The sequence below is a fragment of the Eriocheir sinensis genome, chromosome 14, assembly GCF_024679095.1.
Source record: "Eriocheir sinensis breed Jianghai 21 chromosome 14, ASM2467909v1, whole genome shotgun sequence".
NCBI lineage: Eukaryota > Metazoa > Arthropoda > Malacostraca > Decapoda > Varunidae > Eriocheir > Eriocheir sinensis.
The window spans coordinates 9,651,114-9,666,615 of record NC_066522.1 but is presented as its reverse complement, the minus strand read 5'-3'; the positions used below and the strand labels follow the sequence as shown (position 1 = coordinate 9,666,615).

Below are 15,502 nucleotides of genomic sequence, written 5' to 3'. Positions count from 1 at the left end.
CGCTCCACTGCAATCACAACAATAACAGGAAAACTGATAATGTGAAGCCAGACAGGAAGGGAGTGTGACAGACACATCGAGAGACCAGCAGAAATGTTTTTTTCTTTCTTTTAGCATTCAAAGATTAATTATAGTCGATTACGAGTTTAAAAATATTGGTAATGTCGCAAATAGCTGTTTTGTTAATTTACAAGATCGCTGATTATGATTATTAAACAGCCTTGAAGCTGTTCACCACCGAGAAAATTATCAGGCTTTATGTTAATAAAACAGCTATTTGCTACATTACTAATATTTTTTTTAACTCAAAATCGACTATAATTGACGGTATTTGTTATTGCTGCCTGCATATCATTGACACTGACGACTGTTTACTATGTGTAGGCTAGCATATACAGTATCCACGAAATCGGACACGCCATGTAACAGTAGGTTGCCAGCGCACGATAATGCTCACTTCTGACTTGGGTGAACCGACTATAGTTTAATAATTATAATCCACGTTTGTTGCGTATTTAGTTTTCTCCTCGGTGCCTCTTGATTCCTTTCCTTACTTCATTTTCACACCGACTGTGACAATATGCTGCTGTTAAAAAGCATATGTGAGATCGGGGTCCATGATTGATACGACAAGTATTATTTTTGGTGCCATACCGCTAGTGTCGTTATATTCGTACAGTTTTTATTGTGTGTGGCTCAATTATTTTCTTTCTGGTATTCGGTACTATACTAATTTAAGTAGCTGTTTATATGTGATTTTCTCAGCCGTACTGACTTGATCCAATTTTCCTAATCCAGTCTTCGTTCGTTCCCCAACCTCGCTCTCTCTTCCTCACTTCGTCTTTCCATCTACCTCTATCTCTTACCCACCTTAAGTCACTCTACCTCAGTTACTTTTCCCTACTCCTTACTTCGTCCCTTACCCATCCTTCTTAACCCACTCTACCTCAGTCTCTCTTCTTCACTACGTCTCATCATTTACCTACATTCTCTTACCCACTCTTCCTAACTCATCCTACCTCAATCTCTCTTCCTTACTTTGGCTCATCATTTACCTACCTCTCTCACCCACCCTTTCTATCTCACCTAATCATACTCTCTTCCTCATTCCGTCTAATCATCTACCTAAATGCTCTTACCCATGCACTCTTCCTAACTCACCGTGCCTCATGCTCTCGTCCTCACTCACTTATTCACACTCCCTCACCTATATCTCTTCCCCTTCCCTCCCTCAACCCCCTCCCTTGCCTTCCGTCACATACCTTTCTATAAGTCTGCAGGTCAGTGTTCTTGTGTCCTCTCTTTTTCACGAAGGCTTTTCCGAGTTGTTGCAGGAGTTTTGACACATGTTGCTATTTTTGATGCTGCACCACATAGCCTCATTTCCCTAGCCTGTATCCCTTTTATCTGATCACAAATTCAAGGAAGTATATGCCACATTGACTGAATTCCTTACCTCTGCCCTAACTCTTTTCCATTATATTTCATCTTCAGTCTTTTCATTTAGCTAGTCAATCGAGGAGCAAAATATCAGTCCATCTGTTTTAGTTCATCGGTCTTTTTTCTTTCCTCAAGCTCCTGGTCTCCATCCTGGGCCAGAATTTGTAGACTAACTTTCCCTCCATAATATTTACCCTCACGATTTGCTTTGATACGACTTCAATATACACAGACGGCTTTCACCATCCTCAGCTGAACCTCCCCAACTTAATCTCCAAGTTCTTATCGTACACAGCCAAGGCAGTATTCATCTTTAACTCTTTCCGCAATTGAACGCACTATTGTTCACGTTTCAGACTATTTCTGCTCTATTAGTTTCTTTTTACCTTCTCGTGTGCAGTCTCGGCAAGTTCCTATCTTATACTGCCGAACTAGAATTTGCCATCCAGTCTTTTCATCACGCCCAGCATTTAAATTCGCCTTCTTGATTCCCTCAGAGCACCAGCCAAGTTTTCTATACCATGCATACACTTCCACCGCCCTCCGACTCTATATGAAGCTGTCTAATACGCTTTCCTTCCTCTTCTTCCTCCTCTTTGTCTTCCTCCAAGCCTTGCCAGAAATCTTCATCTTTAATTCCCGCCCGAAGACCAGGCTGTTAGCCTCCCTTTCCAGTCCCACACAGCGAAAAGGAAGAATCGTATGATTTACGTATAACATGGAGGTGTCTCAGCCTTCATAAGTTCTCCCTGTGGCCCCAGATTACCCAGCGGCCATCAGACTTTAATAGTAGAGACCTTGAAGCATTTTTCGTCCACATTCACCTATTCTCCTGTTCTTCACCCTCTGTCTTCACCTATTTCATTATCCCCATTTCCTCGTCACATAGTTTACATTTCCTCCCTACTCACCCATTCCCCCGTCCTTCACATCAAAGCCTCCGCCCGCCTCATTCCGACATTCTCACACGACAAAGTTTTACTACCGCGACTTGACTTGGTATCTTCCTCCTTTATTTATTACAGCATCTTGTTTCGTCACTCAGCACCTCTAGTATTACCAAGGCAGGCTCCTCTTCCCTCTCCTCTCTTGATAATAGATTAGCGTGCTGTCACCTGTGTCCCTGCTGCTGCTGTTTCCGCCACTTTATCTGTCAGGACGCTCTCGTAAGACAGAACAGAGGACTAGAATCATCTTAAGATTTAAACCGTCAGTGCCCGCCCTGTGTTTTCTTTAATGTTCCCAGTCTCCACTTTCTACACCTTCATTTTCACTACTAAAATGACAATGGGGAGGTTCCACAGTCAACCACGGCAAGATTGTAAGCTCATAAACCAAATATAGCACTATGAAAGTTCCTTGTATAGTGTTCGGTGGTGATAGAGAGGATAAGAAATCTGATGAATCAAACAGTATATCTCTGGACTATTGGATGTAGAGTAGAAAAAGATGACCATAATGGAGAATATAGTTTGGTTTGGAAATGGACCAATGTCTTTCTTAGCACAGTCTGCCGTGTCCTTCTTATGCTCGTTCTCCCCGTAAGACCACGCTGCATGCTAAATACTTCCCCCACAACAACACGAGTATCTTTTATAACCTTCAGTGCCATCTATGCCCTGTGGTAGAAAGAGGATGCTTAACTTTAGGGGTGTGTGAGTGTGCTGGTGTGCCTTGCGGTGATGCTTTTTAGTAATGACTTAATTGTTTATGTATTTTGTTAGATGGCACGGATCAGGTTAGTGGATATTTTGGGTTAAGAGAAGACAAATTGGTTGTTGGGTGGTTTAGAAATTAGATTAAATTAGGTTTTAAAAAATGAGAATGATTGTTGGTAATATTAGAAAGGAAAGAGTGTTGAGGGATGGATGGGATAAGTGAGGCTGTTGTATGAGAAAGGTGGGTCACGAAAGGCAGCAGGTGTTGTGGAGGTGTGATTGGGTACTGTGGTGAAAGGGGAGGGTGGAGTAAATAATTATGGTGGGTGAATTTGGGTACCATGATAATGAAGGCTCTCGCTCTGTCTCTATCTATAATCTGTATCTATATCGTTTCCTTCACTCAGCAAGATTATCCAACGAGGTGTGTGTGGGGGAGGGGGGGGGGGGCGCGCGCGTGTGTGTGTGTGTGTGTGTGTGTGTGTGTGTGTGTGTGTGTGTGTGTGTGTTCGTCTCAGTTTTTACGACACAAGCTGAAGAAACAAAGTTAAGACAATGATGAATTTTCGTGGTGGAAGTTGTTGGTAAATAATGGAGGCATCAAGCTACTTTTACTCTTAGCTTTATTCAGACTAGTGGAATCAGATCGTTTCAGATTTGTGTTGCATTTTCAGTGAAGTAAAGAGAACATTTTTTTAACGGTTAATCTTGTTGCCGGTGGATCTTGTAAATTAGATTTTGCTTTTCCTCTGCACATTATTTTTCAGTCGCTCTACCGAAGTTTGTAACGAGGCAACTTTGTGCGTTCAAGATTTATGTTGAATACTGTGAACAACGCAGAAATCAACAGAATTTTGTTTTGACGGCGGATAATGCTCAGGAAAGAATGTGGAGCTCAAACATTCACATCGTCTCCCTTGCAAATCTCACTTCAGCATCCTGGAACGGGATATTTTTGTTTCACCTTTGCACGATGTATTCTGTAAAGGAAAACTGTTGTCAGCGATAGCTTCCATCGAGTCGTGGATGTTATGAGAAAGGTGTGCTCATGAAACTGACATCCTCCGAGGTTTATGGTGTTTATGTTGGGAACTACGTACGTCCCTGTACATTTCCATTTCCTGTTTGAGAAAATGAAATTCCATAGACTACTTTCCAACTGATCTTGCAGTGGAGACTAAGACAATTATTAATGCACCGGTAATATATGGAATCTGTGTTGTCTTTGCTTGTAGTTACAGGTACTATTAAAATGTTATTTCTTTTCGTTAGTTCTCACTGTATGGTGTGCCATTAATATATTGAACTTCATTTTGATTATATAATCTAAGGATGCCATAATCATGTTTACGCCTGCGCATATTTACGTTCTTGAGTGATGAGCTCCCGCACGAAAGATGGATTGCCAAGGAAGGTTTTGATTTGGCATTCACAAGGTCAACCTGAAAGTTTTATGTGATCTGTTCAAAAGGGATCTCATAACTTTGATAACTTTGTGTTTGAGCTCCGGTTTACTCACATGATGAAAGGAAGAGTGAAGTAAAGAAAAAGAAAATTGAAGCATAGACTAATCTCGCTGAACGCCAATACACTTAACTCTTGTCTTAACCTTTCACTGCGGAGTGGAAGGGATAGGAAAATTGACGATCTTTTCTTCATTCGCCTTTTATTTTTTGTTTTTCTTTATTTTTGTTGAGAGCGATTGTTAAGAGGTTGAGTGGATGATTAAATGGAAAGACTGCTGGTTGATGGGGTGCACTGTTTGTTTGCACCGATTCTGCCATGCGTGAAGGAGCAAGTGAGGCAGCAACTTATTTACCTTCATTTTCTTCTCTGGGCTCGGCTTGGCTTTGTTATGTGGTTCATGTGGTTCTGAAGCACACATCTAAACCCATCTTTAGGTTGTTCAAATTCCAAATGAAAGAGGTCACCAGTATCCATTATTTCATCTCTTTTTTCCTGTAAATTCTGGAACATCCTACCTTTAAGCGTTTTTTTCCTTCCTGTGAAATGAAGTGGGTACCAAAATACTTCCAACCATAATATTTTTCTTTATCTTCTGTATATTTTTGTCAGTGATGCGAGTGCATTTGTTAGCTTCTTTTGCCCATGGAATGACTCGTTCCTTGAAAAAAAACATTGGTTAATAAATGGTGACGACAAACGTAAGTTAAATGGGCTAATAATCAAAATGAAAGTCTCAAGTCAGCCATTCTATTGTTGCACTCCCAAATTCATTGACGTAAACTAATTATTCGTGCACATTGCATCGAATTTCAAATACATTTTTCATTTACAAATATCCTTACGAGCGATTCAATAAATTTTCGTTGACTGAATGGGCCGACGCTTTAAAATTATAGGTTGATTTTTGTGTGATTTTAGTCGCGCGCGTCCGTGTGTGGGGGTGGGGGGGTGGGGCTCCATATTTTGTTCACTCTTATTTTCAATACTTTGCACCTATTTTCAGATGTGTGGACCACGAGCTTCCTGGCCTGCCGTCTCTGCCTTCCTTACAATGCTCGGGACCGTTTCGACAACCACAGTCGTAAGTGAGGATGGTTACGTTACATTTTTGCTGATGTCCCCGAACTGGGCATTACGTTCGTGGTGGAGGCCTTTAGTTATTATGCCCTCCGGCTTTCCTCCCTGTCTGCCTCTCTCCCTTTCTGGTTCGTTCCGGATAATTGCCAAAACGACCCACAGACTCACAGAGGCAACCTGTTCACTGCCATCCACGAACTCGCCTTAAAACTTTAGTGCGGGTCGTCAGCCATCAAAGCCGCCGCTAACGTTCCTTCCTCTTTGGCTCCCTCTGGCCCGCGTGTTCCCGCCGGTTCAAAGTCATTTCCACAAGACCTAATTCGACTCGCAAAGGGAATCGTTTGGCTACTGTTACGCGTTGTGCTTCTTTTATTGTGTCGTTAGGAACACGAGCCGCAAACGGTTCACGCACACTCCCACCAACACCAATTCGTGAACATCTCTTGAAGTCATACCCGGAGAGGCAACGTGTCGGCTGATGTTCACGTATTATCATCATTATCATCATCATCATTGTTACTAGACAAAGGACTTTCCCAACGATCTCCTTCTTTGTTTTCAGGCCACTTTTAGAAAGGACCACTTAACTTCAGGAAATTAGAGAAAGGGACAGAAAAAAGAAAAAAAATACAAGAAAACGATACCAAAAACGAAAGAAAGAAAGGAAGAAACACTGAAACAAATAAATGATAGATTACGAGAGAGAGAGAGAGAGAGAGAGAGAGAGAGAGAGAGAGAGAGAGAGAGAGAGAGAGAGAGAGAGAGAGAGAGAGAGAGAGAGAGAGAGAGAGAGAGAGAGAGAGAGAGAGAGAGAGATAATAATGGTAAAGAAAGTAAGTTGAGTAAGTAGAGAAGGAATGTAAGTCTGTGCTGGCTATGCTTTCTATTGAGTTCGGCTGTCGTGATGAAGGTTCTTGAAAGTGTGTTGTGTCCTCTGGTAAGACTAGCCCTTGATTGTGATGATAGGGTCTAAAGGTGGTGTGTGTTTTGTATTCACCCCAGATGAGACCCGCCCATAATTTTGACGGTGCTGAGGTTTAAAGGTGATGTGTGTTTTTCCATCCTCCTCGCTGCCTGTTGATATGGGTGAGTCTTATTCACCCCTGACCCATAATTTTGATGGTGTTGCGGACTAAAGGTGATGTTGTGTATCTTATTTTTCCTTTTTCTTTGTTGCGTGTTCGTATAAATGTGTCTTATTCGCCCCAGATTAGACGAGCATTATTATGAGGGCGTTAGTCTTTCTTTACGGACGATACATATTTCATAACAACCTTTTCTTCTTTTTCGGAGGCATGAAGATGCTTGCAGCCTACTTGGGCCACCGACGCTTCAGAAATTTTATTGAAGAATTGGAGCTTGAGGATAGACGTAGTGATATCTCTTTCTACTCCATTGTGAGGTGGTTGTCAACCAGCAACGTCCTGAGTTAGGTTTGTGGATCTTTTGGAGCCTATTATTATTTTTCTTAAAGAAAAAAAATCCTATCCTCAACTGGGAAATGATGAATGGATGCAAGATCTGATGTTCCTTACTGAATATCCAGGCTGCTTGATACAAGCTTGTTTCGTGTGCTTGTATGGTGGGATGGCTTGTATATGGGATTTATATAAGAGGGTGTGAGGTCTTTTTTTTATTACATAAACATTCAAATATATTATTGCAAGACAAGGTTGAATATTTATCACAATAGCTGATTTTCAATCAATCACAAACTAGCAATCCGTGTGCCACATCTCCACTTGCGGAATAAAACCGACTATGGTACCGACTAAGGCTGCTTCACCGCTCCCTCCCCCTTATCCCTCTCTCATGAACACACCTATGCGGCAAACCACTGACTGAGACTGAGAGTTTACCGAGGTCTTTTTTAAAGATTTTCTGCTGAGTGATTTGGACTTTTATAAAGTCTCTTCTGCCGTTTCAGCGAATGTAGGTCTGTAAAGCTGTAACGGAGCCATGGATTCCCTGCAAACCTTTAGGAAGGAGCGGAAGACACTGCTGAGAGGGCGGCCACAGTGGGCAGAGGTGGGTGGGTGGGTGACCTCCTGCACTGTAATAGGCAGATCAGCTCCTGTCTGAAGGACGGGTTGATGAGGAGGAGGTATACGCCGTGCAGCACGTGCTCCAGTATCTGAGTGATGTTCCCTATGTGCCTCAGTGTCTCCTTGGGGCTGGACTCCGTACAGCGATTATCGTTGGCCGCAGCGTAGCCTGCCAAGAAGATTGTAATGGGCATCGTCATCACCACGTACGAGGCCGTCATGACTATGGCTGTTGCGACCAACATCTTCTCCCGGGGTACCTTCACCCTCTTGGTGACCACCGCCAGCACCAGGCCGAAGTTGAGGACGATCAGCAGGGCGCAGGGCAGCCAGCAAAATAGCTGGTTGTAGCTGTAGCGGAACACTTCGTGCCATGTCTGGTTGAAGCTCTTCTGGAAGCCGTCGATGGAGATGTAGGTGACGCTGGTGACGCTGGTGCAGTTGTCCTCATTGACGGCCTCGGTGCAGTTGTTGCAGAAATTTACCTTTTCGACCACTGCGGCGTCCACCATGTAGGGCACGTGCAGGATAAAGCACAGCACGGTAGCAAACACCAGCCTGTTGGTGATGTCGAAAAGCGGCTGCGTCATCGTCATGAACCACACGGGGAACCACACGGCCACAAACCGGTCTAGTGACATGAAGATGATGATGTAGTTACCCAGCGCGTGGAATGTCCTTGTGATGCTCCATCCAAAGTGTGCGTAGTACCAGGCTGATGCGTAGCTCTCGAAGACGCAACCGCAGGCTGTGGCGGCGATGATGATGCATGAAATGCTGTAGGACAGGTCACACCACGACAGTGCCAGGAAGTACCTGTGGACGAGAGTATCTCAAGGTCTGTCACACACACACACACACACACACACACACACACACACACACATATATATATATATATATATATATATATATATATATATATATATATATATATATATATACACACACACACACACACACACACACGGCCCGGTAGCTCAGGGGTAGAGCGTCTGTCTCATAACCAGAAGGACCGGGGTTCGATTCCCCGACGGGTGAAGATAAGCTGGGTTTATCTTCTTTCACGTCAGTGAGTAGGTACGCGTCGTCAGACAAGGAGTTGTGACCTCGTTGTCGCGGTGTGTTGTGTGTGAGCGGTCTCATTCCTACCCAAAGATCGGTACTATGAGCTCTGTGCTCTTCCGTAGAGGAACGGCTGGCTGTCTCGAGAGAGACTCGCAGCAGACCAAGAGGTGAGTTACACACACACACACAGACACACACAAACACATATATACACACACACACACACACACACACACACACACATATATACACATAAACACACACACACACACACACACAGACACATATATATATATATATATATATATATATATATATATATATATATATATATATATATATATATATATATATATATACACACACACACACACATATATATATATATATATATATATATATATATATATATATATATATATATATATATATATATATATATATATATATATAACACACATATATATATATATATATATACACACACACACACACACACTCCTACTCAATAATTGTGAGCACGACTATATACTGACATATATGAGACTAGAGTTGTGGTATAGTTAGCTCAAGCAACACAGTGACTCGCCACACTGACTTGTTACCAATGATGTTCTTGAGTCTGGGTCGGTTGAGTACCATGATGCTCATGGCGTTGGCAACCACGCCCACCACCACCAGCATGGGCAGGATAATTTGGTAGGTGACCACCACGCCATCTTGCAGCTTCTCAACACACCACATTGTCTTCACTACTCGCTCGCTTGGCCCTGAAAACAAAAACTCGTGGTCTTCCTTCGTCTGTATTTCTTCCTCTTCCTCTTGTCCTCTTTCAAGAAGAGTGTATCAAGACACTTCTCCATCCGAAATTGACCTCTCTTTTGGCCACGCTTTACTTATCACTATATGAAACAACAGTAAAAAAGGCTCTTTTTTTTACATATTTTTGTTGCCCTTGAGTTGCTCTCCGTGCTGTAAAAAAAAAAAAAAAAGTCGTCTTCATATCGGTCAAGACGTTTCAGGCGCCTCAGGTTTCCTGTTTGAATATCTACGACGGCCACGGAGAAGATTAATCATGTTCTCTTGGATGTTTCCCGTCTGTGACCCTGAAAACAAAGGTGATGAGTCGCCTTCTCACCAGTCAAGATTTTTCACCCGTTCAGCTGTTCCCTTACACCTGATTATTGGCTCACCTCGCTATCTTTGAGTTCCTTTCCCATTCTCAAGTGTCCACAAATCACTATAGTCGCTGTCACGTAAACTGGCGCGAAAAATCGTTAAGGGTGGGACTCGCCTACTTGGCATCATGGGTTCGGTAATGGTCTCTGCGCCGCTCATTAGCCTGATACTAACTATATCAAACATGAGGCAAATTCCTTTTGCCATAACATAGCCTACGTTTCTTAGACATCTCTCACACTCCGCTACCTTTTAAATGAGAACGGTTGGTATCTAAATGTGATTATTCTTATAATCGCTCTTCCTTATCGCCATTTCTTACCAACAAATAATGGAAATACATTTCAAGATTACTGATAGCGCGATTGAAGAGAAGAGAAGGTTCTTGCCTTAGGCCAATGTTTACTTTATGACTACGTAGCATCACTACACATTATGACAAAGTCAAGACTGAAAGTATACCAAGAAATCTTACAAAAGGTGAATGAATGAATGACATTGTGTAGATTGTAACCTAGCATTTTATAGTAATAAGAAAAGTAGGAGGGGGGGAGTCCAGCCTTAACATCCATTGACATTGACAAGGGGTGTTATTAAGGCAATCTCGGAAGTCATCCAGCAGGATCGGATGGGAGACGGCTGAGAATCTTTGTTTCCAGGGGTCAGCTATAGTGGGTGTCACATAACGTGGCGCGGAAGGGACTCGCGGACATTTTTTATTTACATCAAAAGGCGGCAATTCAAGGGCAAGAAACAAAAACAGGGACAAAAATGCCCGCTAGACGCTGCTCCAGTAAAAGGAAATAGAACGAGCGTCTAAAAGAAAGGTCATTTACGGATGGAAAAGTGTCCTGACACTCTTTTCTTGAAAGAGTTCAAGTTGTAGGCAGGAGGAAATACATACAAAGTAAGGCTGTTCCAGGTATTACCAGCGGAAGGAGTAAAACAATGAAAATGCTGGTTAACTCTTGCATAAGGAATTTGGGCAGAAGAGAGATGAGCAGGGCGTAAAGTTGTGTGCAAATATCGACTGAAGATAGAAAGATGCGGTATTGCGGCGGAATTTAGAGGTGGAAGACTGCTAGTAAGAGGAGTACTTATGAGACGAAGAGACTTTGACTCAACTCTAATCAAGAGGTCTGTGTGTGTGTGTGTGTGTGCGTGTGTGTGGAGACCCCCAACACATGACATGCATACTCCATACGAGGGCGGACAAGGCCCCTGACCGTATATGGACACCATTTGGGAGGGGGAAAATTACTAGCGCGGAGACGATACAGGACGCCTAACCTCGAGGAAGCTGATTTAGTAAGAGAGATGTCAAGTTTCCAGTTAAGATTTTGAGTTTAGGATAGCCCGAGGATGTTTAATATAGCAGGTGACATCTGAGTGTTGTTGAAGAATAAGGAATAGGTGTTTGGAAGGTTGTGTCGAGTTGATTGGTGGAAAAATTGAGTTTTTGAGGTTTTGAAGGACACCAAGTTCCTCCTGCCCCAATCATAAATGAAGGCAAGGTCTGAGGTTAAGCGTTCTGCAGCCTCCAGTCTAGAGTCTTATAATTTCTGTCGGGAGAGTCGTCTGTTAAAATAAGTTGAATAATGCAGAATAGTGTCATCGGCGTACAAGTGGATAGAACAGTTTGTTTTGGAAAGAAAATCATTGATAAATAGCAGAGAGAGAGTGGGAGATAGGACAGAGCCCTGCGGGACACATCTGCTAATAAGTTTAAGGGATTAATAGTGACCGTCTACCACGGCAGAGATAGAACGGCCGGAAAGGAAACTGGAAATAACAGTGCAGATAGACAGATAGAATCCGTAGGAGGGTAGTTTAGAAAGCAAAGATGTGTGCCAGACTCTTTCAGAAGCTTTCGAGATGCCTAAGGCAACAACAAAAGTTTCACCGAAACGGCTAAGAGAGAACGACCCCTTGCGGAACCCATACTGGCGATCAGATAGAAGGTCAGAAGCTGATATATGCTTATGAATCTTCCGGTTAAGGATTGATTCAAAAGCTTTAGCAAAAGCTATAGGACGGTAGTTTGAGGGATTTGAATTGGATTCTTAGACACAGGATGTATAGGCGTAACTCCAACAGGAAGATGTTGAAAGACACAGACGAAAGAGCTTGACCACTCAGGTTGTCAACACGGAAGCACAGTTTTTGAAAACAACAAGAGGCATCATAAGCTCTCTGAGGGTTGAGGCCAGAGAGGGCATATAAACATTCGCTCTTAAAAAAAAAAAAAATAGTATAGTGGAGTTAGAGGCGGAATGAGTCGGGGGAATATGCCCTGAATTCTCCAGAGTGGAATTTACGGAGAAAGTTTGAGCAAAGAGTTCAACTTAAGAGACAGATGTGACAGCAGTGCTGCCGTCAGTACTAAGGAGAGGTGTGAAAGATGAAGAAGTAAAATTGTTGGAGATATTTTTGGCTAAGTGGCACAAGTCCCTGGAAGAATTAGAGAAGGCAAGGTTATGACATTTTCTATTGAGAGTTTTGGGTTAGTCAGAGAATAGATTTGGCACGATTCCGGGCGGAAATGTAAAAATCATGATTAGCAGGAGTGTGAAGGCTCTAGTACTTTTTAGAGCCCCCTCTCTATCTTTGATAGCACTTGAAAGAGCGTGATTAAACCAAGTCTTTTAAGCAAGAGGGGTAAAGAAAGGACGTGGAATGTGTGCTTCCATTTCAGAGACGATCACCTCAATGATGCTCTAGGCACACAAAGAGGGGTCTCTGCTCTGGAAGCAGCAATCATTTAATAGGAAATTAGAAAAGAATGCAGGAATGCAAGAAAATGATGACTTCGCTTTCGTCAGCTGCTACAGTTCGTATACATACCACTCAGAAGAGACACTCCCACACACACCAGCTTACGGCACTGTTCTGTTTAGGGAATCCTTTTTTTTTTTCCTCCTTGGAACAATGTTAACATTATCGTCATGACAGGAAAACAAACGATGAGATAAAAGCGTGTGTGTGTGTGTGTGTGTGTGTGTGTGTGTGTGTGTGTGTGTGTGTGTGTGTGTGTGTGTGTGTGTGTGTATGTATGAGAGATTTACATAGATTTACATAGAAAATCAGATCACACAGACCCCATGGTCCAGACTAGGTGGTCTGTCCTTAAACCTAAGTGAATCTACACTAATCAGATGGCTCCAAAACATTGCTTTTCTACTTTAGTTAATATTAAGTTCAAGGAAGTGACGGTCGAGCTTGTTTTTAAAGGAGTCAATCGTGTTACACTGGGCCACTGACGGTAGGAGCTTATTCCATTCTCGCACTACAACGTTGGTGAAGAAAAATTTGGTGCATTCTGAATTTACTTGTCTACATTTGAGTTTTATGCCATTGTTCCTCGTTCGCAAAGTGTCATCGATCATAAACAATTTTGTTCTGTCTACATTCGTGAAACCATTAAGTATTTTAAAACATTCGATCAGTTTTCCTCGGAGGCGACGTTTCCCAAGAGAGAACATGTTAAGGGTGGAAAGCCTTTCTTCGTAGGATTTGTTGCGCAAGGAAGGGATCATTTTTGTTGCCCGACGCTGAACACCTTCTAATTTAGCAATGTCCTTTGCATGGTGAGAAGACCAAAACTGTACCGCATATTCCAAGTGGGGTCTGACTAAACTATTGTAGAGCGGAAGTATTACATCTTTATTCTTGAATAAAAAGTTTCTTTTAATGAAGCCCAACATTCTGTTCGCTTTATTTGCTGCATCGATGCATTGATGTGAGAATTTGAGGTTTGACGCGACTTTGACCCCCAGGTCCTTAACGCATTGAACGCTTGTGAGTTTAACGCCGCGCATTTCGTATTCGAGCTTCTTATTTCTTGTTCCAACTTGAAGGACCGGGCACTTGTCTACGTTAAAGGGCATCTCCCATCTATCCGACCAAGCTGAAATATTGTGCAAATCCTCTTGGAGGCTTTGCCTGTCTTCGTCAGTGAGAATCGAGTTACCAATCTTTGTGTCGTCTGCAAATTTACTAATGCGATTATTGAGTCCAACATCCGCGTCGTTGATGAAAATATTGAAGAGCACTGGGCCAAGAACCGAGCCTTGAGGGACGCCACTAGTGACCGGCGCCCACTGAGTCAAATCCGTCAATCACCACTCTTTGTTGTCTGTTGCTCAACCAATTCGCAATCCGTTGGTTTACTTGACCGTCAATACCTATTTGCTTTAATTTATAAAGTAATTTATGATGTGGGACTTTATCAAACGCTTCCTGGAAATCAAGATAGACTACGTCCAATGATTTGGTTACGTCATAAACTGAGAAGAGGTCGTTATAAAAAGTCAATAGGTTTGATAGGCAGGATCTTTTGTTACGGAAGCCATGTTGTGAATCCCCAATTAATGAGTGGCTTTCGAGGTAACTCACAATTTTGTCTCTAATTATGCTCTCAAGTAGCTTACCTACAATTGAAGTTAGACTAATGGGTCGGTAGTTACCTGGTATTTTTTTGTCTCCTTTCTTAAAAATCGGTGTCACGTTAGCCTTTTTCCAATCCGAAGGGACGATGCCTTGTCGCAAGCACATTGAATACGATTGTGAGGGAGGAGAGTATTTCGCTCTTTGTTTTGTTAAGCAATATAGGATATACTTTATCGGGTCCGGGACTTTTATTTGTTTTAAGTGAATGGAGAGCTTTAAGAACTTCATCGGTTGTTATTTCAAAATTAGGCAATGCATGCTCGATATTTACATTAGTACTGGTGTTGGTGGTAGCGGGAGGAAGACTGTTAGTATTAAACACCGAGGAAAAGTAATTATTTAAGAGGTTTGCAATGCGTTGGCCGTCAGTCACTAGTGCACCGTCGCTGTTTGTTAAAGGTCCAATTCCACTTCTGATCGCCTTTCTGTTGTTTATGTAACTGAAGAAAGATTTCGGATTATTTTTACAGTTGGCTGCAATATTTTCTTCATATCTACGCTTTGCCTGACATACTAATCTTTTTACTCGTCGCCTGGCATCATTATAAAGTGTAATGTTTTCGGGCGTGCTTTGTTCTTTCTTTAAAGTGTAAGGCAATTTTCTCTCCTTGACTGAGTGTTTAGTTTCGCTATTAAACCAAGGTGGGCTTTTATTAGTGTTATTTCGCTTCTTGCACAAGGAGACGAATGTGTTCTGCTGAGTGAGTAAATGATTTTTAAAGCTTAGTCAGGCTTCCTCTACATTGCTGTCATCTGATAGTTGTATTTCTGTTAGTTTTTGTCGGATTTCTACGAAGTTAGCTCTTTTGAAATTGTACACCTTTACTTTGTTTTCAGTCACTGATGATTGAGCTCTAATGTCGACGCGCACTAATTTATGATCGCAAGAACCGAGGTGTTCTCCTTCCATGACATTACTGACTAGGATATCTTGGGTCGTTATAGCAAGGTCGAGTATGTTATTTTGTCGAGTTGCTTCAGAAAGCATTTGGCTTACATAATTTTCTTCTAGAAATTCGATCATTCTATGTGACTCGCCTTCTGTACCTGACAGTGTCGCCCAGTCGATGTGGGGGAGGTTAAAGTCTCCTAATATCAGTGAGTCGTTGTTATTAAGTG

General features: G+C 42.3%; 1 protein-coding gene across 3 annotated transcripts in view; it reads right to left on the bottom strand.

The window, feature by feature from the left end:
• Positions 1 to 7,070: 7,070 nt before the first annotated feature.
• LOC126998421 (formyl peptide receptor-related sequence 6-like) overlaps positions 7,071 to 15,502 on the bottom strand; it is a 68,242-nt gene continuing 59,810 nt past the window's right edge. For 2 of the 3 annotated variants that reach the window (XM_050860084.1, XM_050860086.1), the window contains 2 exons: positions 9,354 to 9,525; positions 7,071 to 8,503 (listed from right to left, as the gene is read on the bottom strand). In XM_050860084.1, the coding sequence (XP_050716041.1) occupies positions 7,621 to 8,503; positions 9,354 to 9,525 (1,055 nt within the window). In that variant the 3' untranslated portion in view covers positions 7,071 to 7,620. Of the gene's footprint in view, positions 8,504 to 9,353; positions 9,526 to 12,778; positions 12,845 to 15,502 lie in introns of those variants that run through there. The other variant, XM_050860085.1, reaches the window with a different exon arrangement.